General features: G+C 43.2%; 1 protein-coding gene across 9 annotated transcripts in view; it reads left to right on the top strand.

Moving 5' to 3' along the window:
• stk33 (serine/threonine kinase 33) overlaps positions 1 to 19710 on the top strand; it is a 243418-nt gene that overhangs the window by 124664 nt on the left and 99044 nt on the right. For all 9 annotated transcript variants that reach the window (XM_038808129.1, XM_038808123.1, XM_038808125.1 and 6 more), the window contains 4 exons: positions 6211 to 6325; positions 11520 to 11633; positions 11963 to 12067; positions 14450 to 14588. In XM_038808129.1, coding sequence (XP_038664057.1) covers positions 6242 to 6325; positions 11520 to 11633; positions 11963 to 12067; positions 14450 to 14588 — 442 coding nt within the window. In that variant the 5' untranslated portion in view covers positions 6211 to 6241. The remainder of the gene's footprint in view (positions 1 to 6210; positions 6326 to 11519; positions 11634 to 11962; positions 12068 to 14449; positions 14589 to 19710) is intronic.

Genomic DNA, 19710 nt, shown 5'->3' with positions numbered 1-19710 from the left:
GTGTTCAGATGATCTAATCTAGGTATTGAAAATGGTAAAAGGATTTTATCAGGTGAGTTCAAAGGGACTACTTCGAGTTGTTTGGGAGTACAGAACTTGAGTATTGCTGAAAAAGACATTTTGTTGAAACTTTTCATCTTGCACTCATCAGGACAATTGCAACAATACGAATGTCAGGAGAAACAATGGGCTGGATTCTCCGTCCGCAGGATGCTCCGTTTTGCCGGCGCCCGGGGGTTTCCCGACGGTGTGAGGCTGCCCCACAATGGGAAACCTCACTGACCGGCCGGCGTAACGGAGCATCCCGCCGGCGTGGTGAGGCAGAAATGTGGCAGGGCGGAGCATCCCGCCCAACAACTTCACACTGTATGAGATTATACTGATTTTCCTGATTAGTGCAACATGAAAAGCTTCAACAAAGTGTCATCTTGAGCAATATTCATAGACTGCTTTCTTTAATGGAGGAATCAAGAGGCCAAATCGTCCAGTCTCCAGATTGTTGAAGACCAGACATACAACCAAAGATGCATGTTGGGATCCTGTGGAGGTTTCGACGTGCAGATCGACATGGGGAAGTGCCTGGGAAATTTCAACTTCTGATGGGCAATTCTACTGCTGCCAGGACCCTCCATGAATATCCCCAGCTCTGAGTTAGAGTCACAGATAAGCAATTCTTATCTGAATAATTATCCAGAAAATGTTAAACAGTTAAAACCTCGTCTCACATCCGATCTGAATATCCCCCAGATTGGCCAACTCACCCCTCTGGCCTGACCTGACTAATCCCTGTGAGCATCAGACTACCCCTTCCCATACAAATACCATCCTGATCTGATGTGACTAGCCGCCTTCCAAACCGACCACCCGACTAGCCTCCCAACCTAATCACCCTTCCTGACCAGACTCGCCTCCCACCAGACCACTGACTACCATGTCAACCCGATCCACTACTTCCATCTGACCTGACAATCCCTGACCACCTCTCAACCACCTGACTAATACCCTGACCCAACTACCCAATCATCTGCTCACTTACCTAGTTACCCACCCTACCTGCTCAACATTTCACCCACTCACTTACTCAAACATTCACTTGTTAATCCACTCACCCATTCATTCGTTCATTCACCCACATTCAAGCTGGACCTTTAAATTTATCAAGCAGCAAACTTGTGCCATTATACGGGAGAGTCTTCCTTGAACTCAATGCTGCCCTTGTGCCATTCCTTGATGGATGCTACGCTGTGCATTTCTGTCAAAATTTGGTTTGGAAGACGCCAGTAGAAATGTGCAGCAGCACGAAGTTGGGAGATCTATGGGTGCAGCAGTAACCTGATGATCCTTACTGCTGCTTGGAAGATCTGGGACAAGAGGTCAGAAAATGTAAAATTGGATCTTGGCTATCAATGAGGCCTTTTCCATCAACTCCATCTTCTTGCAATATCCCCAGAATCCCTGAATTCCTTTGATACTAAAAGGTCTATTGACTGCTATCTTAAATAGACTCTACAACTGAGCACTCACAGCTCCATTTATAGAGAATTCCAAAAATTCACAGTAGTTTGAGTGAAAACATTTCTCTTTAACTCAGTCCTAAATAGTTTATTCTGATATTCTGATCCAGTGTTGTAGATTCCCCAGCCAGGGCAAACTGTTTCTCATCATGAGGTCTGTCAAGCCTCTTAGAATTTGATGTTTCAAGTAGATCATCTCCTACTCTTATAAATGTCAGGGAACATGGGCCTGCTCTCTGCAACCGCTCCCCATGGGCAATCCCCTCATTCCAGAAACCAATCCAGTGAATCTTTGTTGCACTCCTTCCAGGTCAAGTATGTTGTTAGGAAATTAAGATAGCTGTATTTTTGGGTTTCAGGAATAAGTTCTAGCTTTCAGTTTAATTTACATTCTTTATTTGTGGGTAAAAAAAGTGAAACCTGGCTCTGGTTTCATATTAGAGTTGAGATAGCAGGTTTGGAGCTGTTTGTATAACCTACATTTGTAATGAGGTTGTACAGTAGTTTAGGGAAGGTTTTTTAAAAAAGTAAAGAAAAAATCTGTCTCTGTAGCAACAGGGGTCCAGAGTGGGGAACCCACAGAGTCAAAGCAGTAGTTTTTAGTTCATTGGTGATTATGTTCTCAGATAAATTGAGCAGTTTAAATCTCCCCACTAGCTGAGTTGTTGAGGAAAAGAAGTCTAAGAATTTTCGATGAGTTGCTCCAGTTTTTAAATAACAGTGAATGTAGAGAGAGTTCTGGATCTCAAGGGAGGTACCAAGTTGTCAGCAGTCTGCTGGAAGAGAGAACTGCAGGGAGCAGGCCTTAATGGAAAAGGATAAAGGTCCCAAGAAGACCTTAGTCAAAAGAAAAGAACATGAATCTGTAAAAGGTCAATTAAATCAAGAGTGAGGAGCATAGGAAGTCTCCAAGTTTAAACGGAGGAAGCTTCTGGAAGCAGACTTGGAACAAAATGGGTTTCTGAGAAACCAGAAGATCAGTGAAGACACTCAAATGTTGGTGACTCTTTTCTATGGGCCTGTGAAGAAATGGTGTTCTGCTGGTACAGCTGAATACCTAAGGGAGTGTATGTGCAAGGCGAAGCTGGAATGCATGTGGTGATCTAGGGGAGAGGAAAATCAGAGGGAAAGGCTGAATCCCTGGATATGGATCCTCATTGAAGATGTCTAACTGAAAGCATAGTTTGGGAGGGCATTCCAAGGTGAGTTCTTCGAGAGTGGAGATTAGAAACCCAAGTTAAAAGACTGAGCTTCTGTGGGATCAGTTGGCTCACTGTGTGGCAAGTGTCTGGACGGAGTTGATGAGAGATCCGTAACATCGGTTGGGGTGGCATTTGTCACTTGCATTTTAGAGTGTGGTGTGTCTGATCACAGGTTGCGTATTGGTTTACTGGACTGAGTGCTTCCGGTAAACATTGGAGTATAAGATAGATTTTGTAACTTGTGTTATCCTTACAAATCTGTATACATCTGCAAAAGCAGAGTTGTGGGTGAAAGAGTAGTGTGATTGTGCATCTTTTCTTGCTTCGTAAATGTTTTATTCGGTTGTTAACCTATGACTCTCTACATTTCTTAAAAACAAAAAAAAAGTTGGTATCTATCAGATCCAGTTCCACCCTAGGATCTGACTTGTCCAGTATTAACAGTTTGGATCGTAGCAATGTCCTTTCTTGGACTAAAGCTGCACACAGTACTCCAGGTGTGGCATTACCAACAACCTGTATAATCGTAATAAGACTCCTTTACACTTATATTCCAATCCCTTTGTCACAAACGTCAAAGTACCATTTACCACCTTAATTGCTTACTGTACCTGCAAGTTAACTTTCTGTGATGTATATACAGGGACCATCCATGTCCCTCTGAAAACATTTCCCAGTCTCTCACCATTCATCAGAATGATATGGTCAATCATCGGTCACATGGCTTGGTCTGATTGCAGTTTATATTGATATTCCGTGTGCCATGAAACCAAACAAATACTCTTAGATTTTATTATCTGCTCGGAGACTCAAAGTTTGTTAGAATTATTGTCTGCAGAAGTATTGGATTATTTTTGTAGCAACACAATTTTGTCATGTAACCGTTAAAGGCTTTCCTTGATTGAACCAGTTGTCATAATTCTTATTGCCGCTGAACTTTGCTTTAGATTCTGGTTTCATAATTCTGGCACAGTGTAATGGATTTTACCTGGCTTCCCATAAGCCTGTTTTCACTATTTTCTAGCTTTGTGTGACTTCTCAGAATGTGAAGATTGTTTGATGTAACCAACCTACAGACCGAGCAAAGCAATTCCATAACCAATTGATCCAGTCAAAGCTCTGCAGTCTTGCCACATCCAGTTGTGAATGGCGGTGGACATTCAAACAACTAACAGGAGGATGAGGCTCCGTAGATATCCCCATAGATGCCCCAATAACCAATGATTGGGCAGCACAGCGCATCAGTGCACAAGACAAGGCTGGAGCTTTTAAACCATCTTCTGTCAGACCTGTCAATTGGATGATCCAGCTTGGCCTCATCCTGAAGGCCCCAAGGAAGTTCCGAAAGTCACGGTTGTCTGTCTTCAGCCAATTCCAATCAGTTGATGTGATATCAAGAAACAGGTGAAGGCATTGGCTATATTAAAAACTATGGGCCCTGGGAACAACATGTGAGTAGTACTGAAGACGTGTACTCCAAAACTAGCCTCAATCCATGTCAAGTTACTCCAATACAGCTACAGCACAGGCACCTACTTGACAATGTAGAAAATTGCCCCAGGTATGTCCTGTCCATAAAAAACAGGACAAATCCAATCTGGCCATGAAGAGTAGAAAAAGCAGAAATGATACAATCATTGAAGACTCTATTAGTGATAAGACAAAGGTTTTCTAGGTTTTTCCTTTTGAATATGCAAGCCTACCTCATTTGTTGTCATCTTACAATTTATCTTCTGAAGGGATCCTTGCTACTAAGAAGCTCAAGGTAAGTTTTTCTCACGGTAAACACATGTTAGAATCCAGCAATGTAAAAAATGCTTCAAGGTTCTTCAGAAGCTGAAGCAGAGAAGACTTGTAAGACTACTCTCTAATTAATCTACCATTCACACGAGCTTGTGCAACCAAGGAAAGGTGTTAGGATCTCTTGGATCCATATCACCATCTCTACCGTTGATTTTAATTAAAGAATCCCTGACATGATAGTGAAAATTTATACAAATGAAATGGCCAAAACATCCTAATTTCTGAATGATTGCTTCTCTTTGGTTACAGTACTTGGCAAAATGTTGGTTCTGAAATTGGTATAGGTTCTCTCCTCACAATTGTGAGGAATGTGTGTGAGCAAACATTCCAATGCCAATAATCTTCCCGTCAATGGAAAAGCAAGATGTTTGTTCAGGAATTCCCATCTAAAACATTTTGTATAAATTCGTTCAGTGCAATATTTACAATCATTGATTGTCCAAACAGTGATATCGTCAACTTTGTGAGAATTTGTAGTGTTTGTTTCCTCATGCATCTCCTGCCAGTAAACCTCTTTGACAGTGGTATCCCACCTGTTCTCCACTCCTGAGTATTACTTATAAGCTATTAATATAATCTATCATACACCATATGTATTACAAAATGACTTTGGCCTGAAACATTAACTCTGGTCTGTCTTCAGAGATCCTCCCAGACCTGAGTATTTCCTGCATCTTCTGTTTTTATTTCAGATTTCTATCTTCCACGGTATTTTGCGATTAGATTATGATTAAAATACAGTTTGTTTAAAGCCCCTCTTTGATAGCATTGATGACTTCTGCTTCATGGAGCATGGGTGCCCAGGTGAAGGGAACCTGGTTGCAGGGAATGTCACATTATTCCAGTGACATGTGGTTCAAATATGAACTTAATCTTTGGGATCGACTTTGAATTATTATAGTAGTGTTTCTAACACTGTCATGATGTGCAAGCTGAAAGTTAGACTGGTAAAGATTCTGTTTTTATCATTTTTGTCTCCTGGTTAGACCCTTCATTAATTTCCTTATTTGTCCTATCATAGCCCTTGCGCCGTTATTCCTTTAATCATCTAATTACTCCTGCCTTCCACCTTATGCAAAACTTTCCTTTTGCCTTCCCTGCCTCTGTGTTTAATGTTAGAACATAGAACAGTATAGCACAGAACAGGCCCTTCGGCCCTCGATGTTGTGCCGAGCAATGATCACCCTACTCAAACCCACGTATACACCCTATACCCGTAATCCAACAACCCCCCCCCCCCCCCTTAACCTTACTTTTTAGGACACTACGGGCAATTTAGCATGGCCAATCCACCTAACCCGCACATCTTTGGACTGTGGGAGGAAACCGGAGCACCCGGAGGAAACCCACGCACACACGGGGAGGACGTGCAGACTTGGCACAGACAGTGACCCAGCCGGGAATCGAACCTGGGACCCTGGAGCTGTGAAGCATTTATGCTAACCACCATGCTACCGTGCTGCCCTGTTATAAAATGTTGCATCGCTAACTTTTGATAGATTTAGTGAAAGGTAATTGACCTGGAACGTAAGCACTCTCCAAGATACTGACCAAGTGTATTCCCAGTATTTCTGTTTTTACTTCAGATTTCCAGCATAACAGCATTTTGCTTTTCTATTAGTTGTTACAAATTGTTATGTTATTCTAAAGCTAAAATATTCTTCAACTCCACGCATTATTTGCATTTGCAGGAAAATTGAGGTTGCCCGAGATTTTCAAAAGATGCCTTCACAGCGTGCCGCTGTCGGCAATGCTGAATACAAGGTGGTGCCTCACACTCGGGTTGATGACGAATTTGCTATTCGGGTATGTAGACAATTTAAAAATCCTTTGCTTCAGTGTGAGAAGCTTATGTTGCACTTTTTCACATCTTTTCTGGGGAAATAACATTAAAATGCATGAAATGTACATGATTATAATATATAGGAATTGTTGTGGATGAACTGGATGAGATTTTGAACTGAATAAAATTTTAGTGTGTCTAGTATTTAGTTGTTTTCATGCAGAAGTGATCTCTACCAGTGGGTAGGATAAGATAGCATAGAGAAACACATTGCCTGACATTAATTACAACATGGGCTAAACCCCCTCCTCCCTCTTCATTTAAAAAAACCAATAGTGAGCTTATTAGCAGTATGGTATTTATCTGAAAATAAGATGAGTAAACATCAAGGGTGGTGCATTTAAAATATTTAATTTATGTAACTTCTAATATACATGGAACTTTTAATAGGATATGGCTAGAATTAATCTTGAAACAAAATCAGCAAAAGGTTTTAGTGACCGTCTGATTATTTTTCCAGTGTTGGTTAAATTTTGTATTTTATATTTTTATATCAATGCTGGTTATATTTTTGTTTTAATATACATTTCTGTTCCTTTCATAAAAACAAGATCATGGCCCAGAACTTTTAATCTTCAGGGAGGGGGTTTTGCATAGGGGAGGTACCCCAGAAGATATGCTGGGGTCTCCCATAAGGTCTCACAAGGACTACGCTGGAATTGCCTGGGAAGTTCAAACTTATGATGGGCTTTTACCCTGAACTTGGAATCCTCCAATACTCTGATTTAAGTTAAAGACTTCAGGTGGCTTCAACTCTCTTGATGGAATAGTTACCCAGGAAAAGTTGGCAAGATTAAAACCACTTCTAACTCCTGGACAACCATACTAGCAAATCTCACTCATGGCACAACCCCCAACTGGGCCTCTCAACCCACCGACTACCCTCCCGACTCCCTGACTATCTTTCCGGCCCTTCCAATTAACCCATCGACTATCATCGCGACTATCCTCCTGGGGCGTGATTTATCGGCCTCATCACGTTCAAATTGGTGCCGCGGCCTCTTGCATGATTTGCGATGCTTGAGACATCTCGCGAGATTCAAATGAACCTTGCGAGGCATCACGATCTGGATCTCACCCGCGTGGGGTGCCAGGGTAGCACTGCCGAAGGTCGGGTCCTAAGGGGGGCCATGGAAAGGGGGAAGGGGGGGGGTATGAAGGATGGGGGTGGGTGAAGAGCGGATATGAAGGGGCCTCATAAAGGTTGGGGGTGTGAAGAGTGCGGTCCTGAAAGGGAGAGGGGCATGGGGATGCCTGGGAAGGGGAGGGGCTCAGCGACCCCATAGCAGGGTAGTTCTCACTTGGGGGTTGTGGGGTAATGTCCATGTGTGAGGCGGTGACATTCTCTGTGGGCAGGGAGTGTGGAGGACTCTCGAGCTCACTTAAAAATCTGGCCACCCTTTAAACCCTAGTTTAGCACAGGGCTAAATTGCTGGCTTTGAAAGCAGACCAAGCAGGCCAGCAGCACGGTTCGATTCCTGTAACAGCCTCCTCGAACAGGCGCCGGAATGTGGCAACTAGGGGCTTTTCATTTGAAGCCTACTCGTGACAATAAGCGATTTTCATTTCATTTCATTTCAAATGTCGGCCGATCTCTGAGGAGCCATTCTCACCAGTGAGTTCAGCTCCCCATTGCTGAAAAAGTTTCTGAGGTAGAAACTTCCCAAGGTCCTAAAAAATGACTCTCGGGTGGGTGAACACCCGTGTGGATCTCAACCAAAAAGGCCGGCGGGAAACACCCTACCAAACTCACCCAAACTGACATTAATTCCACCTCTGATTTCCGAACACTCCCAAAAGCCCCTGGTTACATCCCACACTCCTGAATACCCCACAACCACCCCAGCCCTCTAACTACTTTCTCAACCCCCCAACTACATCTCTGCCCTCCCAACCTATCCAATGTGCCCCCAACCTTTGTCCCACACCCAATCCTCCTACTTACCTTTCCCTGGCTTCTATAAGTAATGGGACCTGTAAGTCTACCTGCTTTACAGCAGCTAGTGTTGTAAAAAGGGGGCAAGGCTTCACATCTCCCACTGCTGCTGCCCTGGACTGAAGAGTCCCAGATGCCAGTATGCAGCACATTTCTTAGCAGGCCCGAGTCAAACAAGAAATGTGCAGTTCCCAGGTGAAGTAATTGAAAAGGGGCGAAGTGGCAATTCAACTGTGATTGTCACTCCACAGAGGTTCTGGCTCCATATTCTTAGCTGCATGGATGAATTTCTGTTATCGTAGTTCAGAAAAATTTGAATTTATTCTCAAAATAATAACAGTATTGTACCACTGGAGTAGAAATTGCAATTCATAATATGGTACATTTATAAACTTGTATAACTTGATCAGAAGCAACAATTTTAACTAATCCTCTTCAAACAGATTGGCCAGAATTCTCCATTTCAGAGACTAAATGCTGATGCCAGGACTGAATCCCATGGATTCTACGGCCCGAAAGCGGCGCAGGCCCTGGAATGATTCAGGATGTCTTAATGGGCTAGCACTGGCGCCACATGGAACTAGTGCAATTCCAACGAATGCTGTGTGTGATTCGCCAGGGCCGGGATTGGCATTCGAGAGCCTGAAAAGCAGGAGCTGCATATCGGCACTCCACTCCCCACGCACCCTCATCCCAGCCAAGAAGATGGCACTGGTTATGCTGGAGTACCCTCATCCCATTGATGGGTCAGCTGGGGCCAGAGAGTACCTGGGGATGCACCCATACATAAGTCCACAGTGGGCAGTCAACGGTGTGCGCAGCTACATGGCTGCCTTGCAGCCTGTGGCAATGGTGGTCCGTGCCTGTCCACCCTGACCCCATGTCCCACCTCCTGGTCACCCCACACTTCTCCTCCTCTCTCCCCCACCCCCGGCCCTGGCAGAAACCCCCTGGTCAGCGGTACAATTGTCAGCACACTAAAACAATGTTGGGCACCTTTCATACCCCATCTCTCTACCCCAGCAGCCACGCTGCCTGTTTTATGATTTTAAATATCACAAGTGAACCTCGCCATCAGTAATTCCTCCTGACGGAGGCGGAGCATCGTGGTGGGCACAGAAAATGCCGGGTTGGGCCCACATTAATGATATGCCACCAGCATTTACTGTACAATTTGCATGCCCACGCCCGCATGCAGCGCGGAACACTTTCCTGCCGCTGTCAAGGCCCCAGAGCATGGCATTCAGCTGGGTGCCCGTGCTGGCCTCAATTTTTGGCTGATGCGCGATTCTCCGCCCAATCGTGTTTCACGATTCTGGCACCGCTGGACAGCGGATCCCGCCCATTAGTTTTGATTTTATTAAAATAATAGTTTTCTTGAGGGAATATTGAACATTTTCTTTTCTGAAGGAAGGATGAAAAACTGAGCATTTAGCATGGTATGTTATTGTGCTAGTTTGATTGAAGTCATGGTTTCTATTTTCAAATATATTTTTCAAACACTTCTCTCTTTCACATTGGACAGCACGGTAGCATTGTGGTTAGCACAATTGCTTCACAGCTCCAGGGTCCCAGGTTCGATTCCCGGCTTGGGTCATTATCTGTGCGGAGTCTGAACATTCTTTCCAGGAGCCGGTGCGGACTCGATGAGTTTTGATCTATTTTGTCACTGTTCACTCCTTCTGGATAGATGCCCAATTGGTTTTTGTTCTTCATGGTGTCTCCTTGAAAATAAATGTTTTAAAATAAACTTTCAAATAATAGTGACAAATAGTATAGAATTTTTACAGAAAGCATCAACTTTCATTCCCAAGATGCAACTTATTAATTGGAACTAAAATGGTAAACGTAATTATGTGGATTTGCATCTTTACTCCCTGGACATTAAGCAATGTCTGGGCAAAGTAGAGGCAAATTTGGCAGCGATATTCACATGTTCTTTATAGAACCTTCCAGATTTTTCTTTTATTTGTTTTCAATAGGAAAGAAATCAGATAGATTCTCTTAATGCCGTGTGGTCCTTCTTTCCAAATTTGTTTTCCTGTGCTCTGTTCAAACCATGCCAAAGGTCTAGCAAACAAAAATCTATCCCTGTCTTCCAGTTTTAGTATATCTGGGCATGATTTAACGGCCTCATTGCGCCTGACTTGGTGTCAGGACGAAGCAGTTAAATCTTGTGAGAGGCCTCTTGGGATATTAGCGATAATCGAAACATCTCTCAAGATTCAACCGAACCTTGCGAGATGTGGCGATCTGGATTTTGTCCTCGCTGGGCGAGATCAGCATGCATTCGCCGGATTCTCCCAGCACCCAAGATCTAACTGCCTCACGTGGGAGACTTCGCTAGGAGCGCTGTTTAGTACTGGTCCACACAAACATGGACCAGGCATAACGGCACCTGGTTGGGGGGGGGGGGGGGGGGGGGGTCTCCCAGGCTATTGGAGACTCTGGGTGGTTGGGGATAGGGCAGGGTGGCACACTGGCATTCCCTCTGTCAGCTGGATACTGCCACAATGGCACTGCCAGGGTGCACAGGTGGCACCGCCAAGGGTCGGGGCCTGAGGGAGGATATGCCCATGAAAGGGGAAATGAGGGCGGTATGAAGAATAGGGTGTTCTGGTATGGTGAACAGTTTCAGGAACTCCAATCTTGTTGAACTACAAAAGTGACGTCCACTGTATACTGAGGAAATATATCTGCATAAAAGGTTAACAGTGATATTTTCAGAAGTGCCAGTACTTTTTTCTGAATGAAGGCCGTCCAGATTTTCACCTTTATGCCAGGCAGCTTCATCAGTTCACCAATACAGAGGCATCCAGTATGCTCCACATATTCAATGCTGTGGATCAGCAGTCCATCCAGATTTCCTTCTAACCCTCACCCCATTTGACTAGCCCCAGGAAAGCATGCTTTTGGATAACTTTACATAATATACAATGGCTGGATATGCAGAGCTAACATCTGAACATAAAAAGTAAGTGAACATTGAATAAAATCACTCCAACAAATTACTGTTCATTAAAGGTATCATGAAGAATATAAAGCCTTAAAATCCAGGTATCATGAAGTACACAAATTTCCCTTTTTCAATTAGTACGGTAATTGTAAGAAACTATTTTTCAATGGAGTATGTATTTTTACTTTTGAATGAAGTTTAAGCTCTGATCAACAAGCTGTATTATGACGTATGCGTATTTTTACCTTTTGAATTTTTTTTTTAGCAAATCTATAGTTTTGGCCAAAGGTTAGGACAAGGCAGCTATGGAGTAGTGATTGAGGCTACACATAATGGGACTGGCAAGAAGTGGGCAATCAAGAAGGTCAATCGGGAAAAGGTAAAATAATTTTTGAACATTGTGTTCTTCTAAAATAAGGTATGTTTACTTTTAATATTGAAATGAATTAATAACCTTCATGCAATGGGTAATCGAGAGCACTTTCTGTAATTTAAGAAAATAAATAGAATTTATTTAGAAAGCATCTTCCGAGAGGAAAACACTTTCCGGCAATACTATAAATTCGAGCAAGTAAATATTGACGTGGAACTTGAGTATGTGGGATTCTCCAAACCAAAGTGTTGAAATATACGAGTTTGAATTGTTGATATAGAAGGATTTTTATAAATGTACTTACTTAGACTGGGCTGTTTTTCTTTTCAATGCAGGCTGGGAGTTCAGGGGTGAAGCTGCTCGAACGGGAAGTCAGTATCTTAAAGCTAGTGGACCATGAACATATCATTCACCTGGAAGAGGTGTTTGAAACACCCAAAGTAAGATACAACTAGATTTGCCCAGCGTTCTGGAAACTCAAAATATGTCATTATGCTGATGTTTATAATCTTAACACGTTTCAAATACCTAACATCTTTAATCGAGAAATTAATAGGCACTTGGGTGTGGGTTGGCTTCTTTTCTTCTCTCTATTCTGAGTAATCGATTGTATAAACAAAACCATCGCCATGCAGCAGTTATCAATAAGCATAGATTAAATGTCAACGTTTTAATTGTTTTTCTCTAATTTAAAACAAAATAAAAATTGCAGCCTTGCACTTTTTATGCTCATGTAGATTTACAGCTCAAAATAATTACAAATAATTATAATCTGGATATAAAATGAGAGTCAATAGTCATTTTGAGGTCTACTTTGCACGCTATCACTCAGCTATGGCCCTCTTTCAAGTTTCCAGTCTGTCTTACCATATCCACGTCGGCTGCAGTGATCCTTCCCCCAAGGTTTCCCATCAGGTACGTCCCGCTCTTTCTCAGGCTTGTGGCCTGCAGTGCCTACCTTCTTGGGCACTCTGCTGGTTTTTTTCTCTTACATATTCTGGCCTGCTGCTTCTCAGGCTTCTTATCTGTGTTTATCGTTGTTTGCTTCTTCCTCTTCCCGCCACAGAACCCCAACACATTTTCCAAGAATTTTTTTTCTGCAGCTGCTTCATTTTTTTCTCCTTTTTCCTTCTTTCTTTCTACTTCCAGTTTCTTTCCTTTCTGTCTCATGTAACTCTCCTTTCTTCAATTATCTTTTGAAAACGTATGCATAAAAGTGTTATTTTAGAAAAAAAAAATTTAGAGTACCCAATTCATTTTTTCCAATTAAGGGGCAATTTAGCATGTCCAATCCACCTACACTGCATATCTTTGGGTTGTGGGTACGAGACCCACGCAAACACGGGGAGAATGTGCAAACTCCACATGGACAGTGACCCAGAGCCGGGATCAAACCTGCAACCTCGGCGCCGTGAGGCAGCAGGGCTAACCCACTGTGTCATCGTGCTGCCTTAAATGTTATTTTTTTTAATGGTGGCACAGTGATTAGCACTGCTGCCTCACAGCGCAGGACCCGTCTTCAATTCCTGCCTTGGGTGACTGTGTGGAGTTTGCACTTCCTCCCCGTGTCTGCATGGGTTTCTCCGGATGCTCCGCAGTCCAAAAATGTGCAGGTTAGGTGGATTGACCATGTTAAATTGCCCTTTAGCATCCAAAGATGTGCAGGTTAGGTGGGGGTACAGGATTAGGGTGGGCCACTGACCCTAAGTAGGATTCTTTTACAGAGGATTGGTGCAGACTCGTTGGGGCAAATGGCCTCCTTCTGCACTGTAAGGGATTCTTATGGTTCTAAATCACCCTGATTATTTTGCATTGAAATAAGAATGGCATTTATAGATCACCAATCTAGTGTTTCACTTTATTTTCAGTGGCTTTTTAAATATATTTTTAAAAAAGCACGTATAATTGTTGATTAAAATAATATCGCGGCACCATCATATGCTCAGGTTAATTTTCACCTTCACTGATTGAACGGTAACCTGGTTGATATACATTGCAAAGGTCACCTGGTTTCCATCTTTGTTGATTTCCATGATTTTTATTACAAACGGTAGATCCACTCTTCCAGTTTCTAGACCACACTATCCCCTATATTTTCTAAAATGGTAGATTATCTTCTGAAACAAGTTATCAGTTAACATAGCCTCCATAACAACATTTAAGCTGAATTAGGTAAACGAGGGCACATTTCTAACTTATGAATAATCCTGCTGTCTTGAAGTTTGTTTTGGAAAGAAAATCATATATTAGACACAGTTGTGATTCTGGCCTACTTTTGAATATAAAACTGGTATCTGTCCACTTTGAGAAGTTACAGCAATATTTAGTTTGTTATATATCATGTTCAAACAACCTTCACAGGGCTTTAGAAGCTGTTCCCATCCTGCTGAAAATCAATAATAAATGAGTGAACAATCTCATCATGCTTCAGCGATAGATCCAGGGGGGAAAAAAGCCACTTCTATCTATACACGTCACATTTCCTGATTGCTCACAAAATAGCTTTTTTTTAAAACAATGCTGGAGGTGATGGAATGAATTGGTGATTGCCTACTTGTTTTAATGAAAATTAAACAACTGTATCTGCGGGTAAATTTTCACTTATAGTTTATCAATGACGCGGGGAGATTGAACAACAAATTGCTCACTCCAACTTATATAGGCTAGATGCATTCTGTATTCCCTAGATGGCTGGGAGGTTCAATATTACGTCATCTTGAATAAAATATATCACCCTTTTAAAATTGAAGAACCAAATGTCAAAATAACAAGGGTGTGAGAACTCCTTACTAGATAACTTAATAATTATTGGTCTCCTTCAGCGAGTATACCTGGTGACAGAAGTCTGTGAGGGTGGAGAACTAAGCGCAATCCTTCACAGAAAAAAACGCTTAAGTGAGAAAGAGACGAGGCATGTGATTCGAAGCCTGGCAAGTGCAATTGCTTACCTACATAAAAATGGTAAGATTTCATTGCAGGAATAAGGTAATTACCATGTACTTATGCAAGATATAATAGTAATTTAAAAATTCTAAAGCAATAAAATCTGTAAGAGGTAAAGTGCTCATTTAATGAAAACTTTCAGTTCAAGTACTAATTTAAAAGGAATGATTTGCAATAAGAAAATGATCGAACATAATGTAAAAAATAGGAGCAAAGGTAGACCATATGCCTCTCCAGCCCACTCCGCTATTCCATAAGATCATGGCTGATTTTCCTCAACTCCACTTTCCAGCCTCCATTCTGTATCCATTGATTCCCTCGGAGATCAAACACCTTTCCGAAACCCTCTGAAAGATTCACAGTCCTCTGACTGAAGAGACCTCTACTCAACCCAGTCCTACATGACCCTGAGACTATGCCCCTATCTTCTTGATTCTCCTGATGGAGAAAACAACTTGTCTATCCTGCCAAAGTCCCTTTTGGACTTGAAATGTTAACTCTGTTTTTCACCACAAATGCTGCCAGTCCGGCTGAGTTTATCCAGCATTTTCTGCTTTTATTTCAAATTTCCAGCATCAATATTTTGCTTTAATTTCCTTTAGAATCTTGTATGCTTCAAGGAGATCGGCTTTCATTATTCTAAGCTGCGGAGAGTACAGGCCAAATAATCACCAGAGCCCTATATAATTGTAGAAAGTCTCCCTTGTTCTTGTACTCCAGTCCCCTTGCCATAAAGGCCATTATGCCATTTTCCTTCCTAAGTGCTTTCTATACCTGCATGGTAACTTTGTATTCCTTGTATGTATACACCCAAGTCTCTCTTAACATCAACTTTTAAAGCTTCACACCTTTTCAAAGGGAATTGAAAATTTTATTCACCTAATAATAATTATAATGTATCAGAAATGTTAATTTAATTAACTATAATTTTTCCATTTGGTTCATCAATCCCACCCTGTCCCATACTTATGATTCCACTGATATGACTAACAGTAGTTATCCGGTCATTAGCACAGTACTGTTTGTAGGATCATGCCTTATGTATATATGGCTGCTGCATTTCCTACAATAACAGTAACTACACTTTCAAAATATTTCACTGGCTGAAAATTGTTAGAGAGGTCCTGAGATGGTGGAAGGCATCATATAAATGGAAATCTTTCTTCAGATAATCGTGACAAGGACAATTGCATTGGCAGTGAGGTGTTCCATCGAAACATAGTAATCTGGCCCACTTAGTCTCGGCTGTTTTTCCACATTTGCGTTTTGCATTTTGTTGAACGTATGGTGATAGCAGCTTTTCTCTGACTGTGTCAAAATGATCTGTTTTGTTCCAATTCTGTGTTTTTTCTGCGTGGCAAATATTTGTGCTGTGATTTCTTTGTCAAATTTAAAATCAGTGTTAAGTGTAAAGAAAGTGCCTGTTAGATGCCCAAACCAGTCCCTTAAGCTAATAGCAATTTCATGGATATTAATATAAATCGTAAACACTCTGCCAAAACAATTATATTATTTCTAATCTGATAAATAAATAGCACTCGGTACATTTATTGGCAATTTATCTCATTGTCTCAGGTTTGTTGTCTCAGCTTTGTTGCATTCATAATATGAATTATTGGCAGGTTTTCTTCTTTTGGCTGTGTCAAAGCTGTCATTGATCTGCCCTTTCATGTCGTTTCGTAGATCCACCAACTAATATGTGATGTGGGAGTGCAGCATGAATAAAAGTTATTCCATTCCTAAATGGAAACTTGTGATGCTATTTTGTCAGCATCTAATTACAGTTCTACTATGCTCAATAGAATGCTAGGAAAATAGACTTTCCTGAGTACAAGGGACTGAATTAGGGGCAGCACGGTAGCATGGTGGTTAGCATAAATGCTTCACAGCTCCAGGGTCCCAGGTTCGGTTCCCAGCTGGGTCACTGTCTGTGCGGAGTCTGCACGTCCTCCCTGTGTGTGCGTGGGTTTCCTCCGGGTGCTCCGGTTTCCTCCCACAGTCCAAAGATGTGTGGGTTAGGTGGATTGGCCATGCTAAATTGCCCGTAGTGTCCTAAACAGTAAGGTTGGGGGGGGGGGGGGGGGGGGGGGGGGGGGTTGTTGGGTTACGGGTATAGGGTGGATACGTGGGTTTGAGTAGGGTGATCATTGCTCGGCACAACATCGAGGGCCGAAGGGCCTGTTCTGCGCTGTACTGTTCTATGTTCTATGAATTCTATTTCTGGGATTAGAACCCTGATGTCGGGTAAATTTCCAGGCACGTTGGCCCTTATCCCTGATGCGATTTGTTTTTGACAAGCTGACCAATTAGTAGCACTCGTCAGCCACTTAAGGATGGTAGGTGGGCCTCAGAAGCTGGTGGGCCAGTTGAAGGCGTTGCAGCCCTGAGAGATCAAAGTGCCCCTCGCAGAGGTGGGAGCTGCCGATGCATATTGCCGAGAAAGAGATTGGCGAGAAGGAGATTGGGCGCCCAAGCTGCTTGTGGGTGGATAGCCATTCTTTCTGCCCAAACCAGCATGCTCTAAACTGGTCTGGAGGCAGGAGGCATACTTCCAAAATAAATGTCAGCTACTCGTGGAAAACTTTGTGTCGCCTGCCTCCTTTTCTTCAGCCACCACCTCTGCGAGGGGCACTGGCTTTAGTGGATGTTTCATCGACGGTACTGTAATTCTCCTTTGTTTTTATTTGTAAAATTTATGAAAGAAAGCGTCTGAGTGTACTGAATCCCATCTGTTGGTCTTCCCTAGCTCAGTGAACAAGATTGGCATTGTATGAAGATGTAATTTGTTGAAAATGAAGCACATGAAGCATTGTATGAGGAATTAGTAGTTTCAGTGTATTTTATAAATGAATCGTAATGTGATTCCTCTGTAACTACATGGGCCAGATATTGCCATTTTTACAAATGTGAATTGCATCCAAATTGCCAACAGCATGCCACATTAGAACTCACCCCACATTAGAACTCACCCCACATTACAAAGCAAAGGTGACAAAACTGCGGGGGCGATTCTCCGAGCCCGCACCGGGCTGGAGAATCGCCGCAACCGTGCCCCGATGCTTGCGTGCGATTCTCTGAGCTGCGGAGAATCGCCGCCATTTGCGCTGGCGTGTGTGGCGCGGCGCTGGCCATGAGCCGCTGATTCTCCGGCCCGGATGGGCCAAGCGGCCGTGTCTATACGACAGAGTCCCATCAGTGCCGTTCACCCCTGGTCGCTGCTGGTGGGAACTCTGCGGGAACGGTCCGGGGGGGGGGGGGGGGGGGGGGCTCCTTCACCAGGGAGGCCTCCGATGGGGTCTGGCCTGTGATCCGGGCCCACCGATCGGCGGGCCGGCCTCACTGCCCCCCCCCCCCCCCCCCCCAGGGCCCGGGTCATACTGTCGTGAAACGTGACGGCGTTCACGTCGGCGCGAACACTTGGGCTCCATGTTTTCTCCGAACATTTGTAATTTCCTACTTGGGGTGCTGTTTTCAGGCGATATTAGTCCTTAATATATTACCAAGTATTTGTTATTTATATGGTAGCTTTGACAGTGGGTTTCGGAATGCTCCTTGTTGGCAGAGCCCATCGGAGCTGAGTATAATCTATCCTCAACCTATGGGTGGGATTCCCCATTGTGAGTGTGCCTCACTACCACTACCAGTGAGGAAGAAGAATTTGGCACTCAGCCAAATTTTCATTCGCTGCAGCAGGAACGGAGGATCCCGCCTGGGTGAAGGAACGGAGCTTCAAAGTATTTTTACATTTATTTTCCCCTTTCGAACAAGGATCATTAGTAATCAACAGTAAGAATACTAGAGGTACGATGGATAATTGTAACTAACTGGCAATGAATTGAGAAATTTTCATCAATTTTAAAGGTTGGAGTAACTTGTTCATCTTTAAATCTTTGCAGTAGAGCCCTGTTAGAAATGTTTTGTTCAGAGTGTTATCATGATGAAATCACATGCGCATGTGTGAGCTTATTCTTTAATTTCATTTGGTGACAAAATGATCTGCTTTAAAAAGGAATTCTAAAATCCAGCAAGGATGCTGACTTAAGGAGGCTGCCACATGTAACCTGACATCTGGCATTACAAGTTGACCAGGTTCCTGGAAGGTTGCAATGTGCAATACAATAAAAACATGCACAGGCACCCTGCTATGGAATTTCATGTTTGCTGAAGGCAAGAACTACTTCAAAAGATTATCTGAAATTGTAGGGCTTTTACCATTTGCATTTCTATAAAGCTACCTCTCAAGCAAAGACAGCATGTTTACCGTGGCAACAGCTATGTGGAAGATGTCATCGAGAAGGATGATGGATTATTCAGAAGTTAATAGTTGGGAAATTATAGAGTTTAATCAGCTAGACCATAAAACAGTAGCCATAGTTTGTCCCGACATGAGCTATTTAATTGCCTTCTGAAATAATTATGGAGCGAGTGGTCATGTGACTAAAATTACCATTTCTTAATGCCTTTTATTACAACACCCCATACAGCTGAGCCGAAGGCTAGAAGGAGGCTGCCAGTGACCAGCAACAATCTCTCTCCTTTTTTCTAAGTTCAGGATACTATTTCTATTACAGTTTGAAATCCAGCACAGAGATAGAGGGCTGGATTCTCCGATTCTGCAGCTCTGTCCACAGGATCCGTCTGGTTTTACGACCCAAAAGTGAGCGGAGCTCCCGCACCGATCCTCCACCTGATGGGGGCTAGCAGCCAATACGGACGCAGAATGGCCGGTTCCGTGACCGAGCATGCGCACGGCAGCGGCTTGCGGCGGCTGCGCCCGGGCCCGGCCTGCCAAAAACTGCCCCCCCCCCCCCTGCAACCACGCTCCCTACCCCTCACCACTCCACCCAGCCCTCGCTGAAGCCCCCCAAACCAGCGGAATGGCTCCATCCTGACTGCTGGACACAGTCCACAGCCGTCACGTGAGGTTTCCGAAAGTTGTGAGGATAAATTCTATGATTTAATGATTTTATGATCCCAATCAGTTGACGAGCTGCAGGGGAGTACAGCAGGTGCGGAACATTCACTTGAGGGCATTGCAGTGGATGTGGAACAAGTTAGGGGAACCCATTCCCAAAACAAAAGGAGTGGAACTTACCCTAAAGCAGACCACAAGGGGACTATCAGTGAACCCCTTGCAGCC

This window comes from Scyliorhinus canicula, chromosome 9 (genome assembly GCF_902713615.1).
Source record: "Scyliorhinus canicula chromosome 9, sScyCan1.1, whole genome shotgun sequence".
In the NCBI taxonomy this organism is placed as follows: domain Eukaryota; kingdom Metazoa; phylum Chordata; class Chondrichthyes; order Carcharhiniformes; family Scyliorhinidae; genus Scyliorhinus; species Scyliorhinus canicula.
This window is presented reverse-complemented; position numbering and strand designations above follow the sequence as displayed.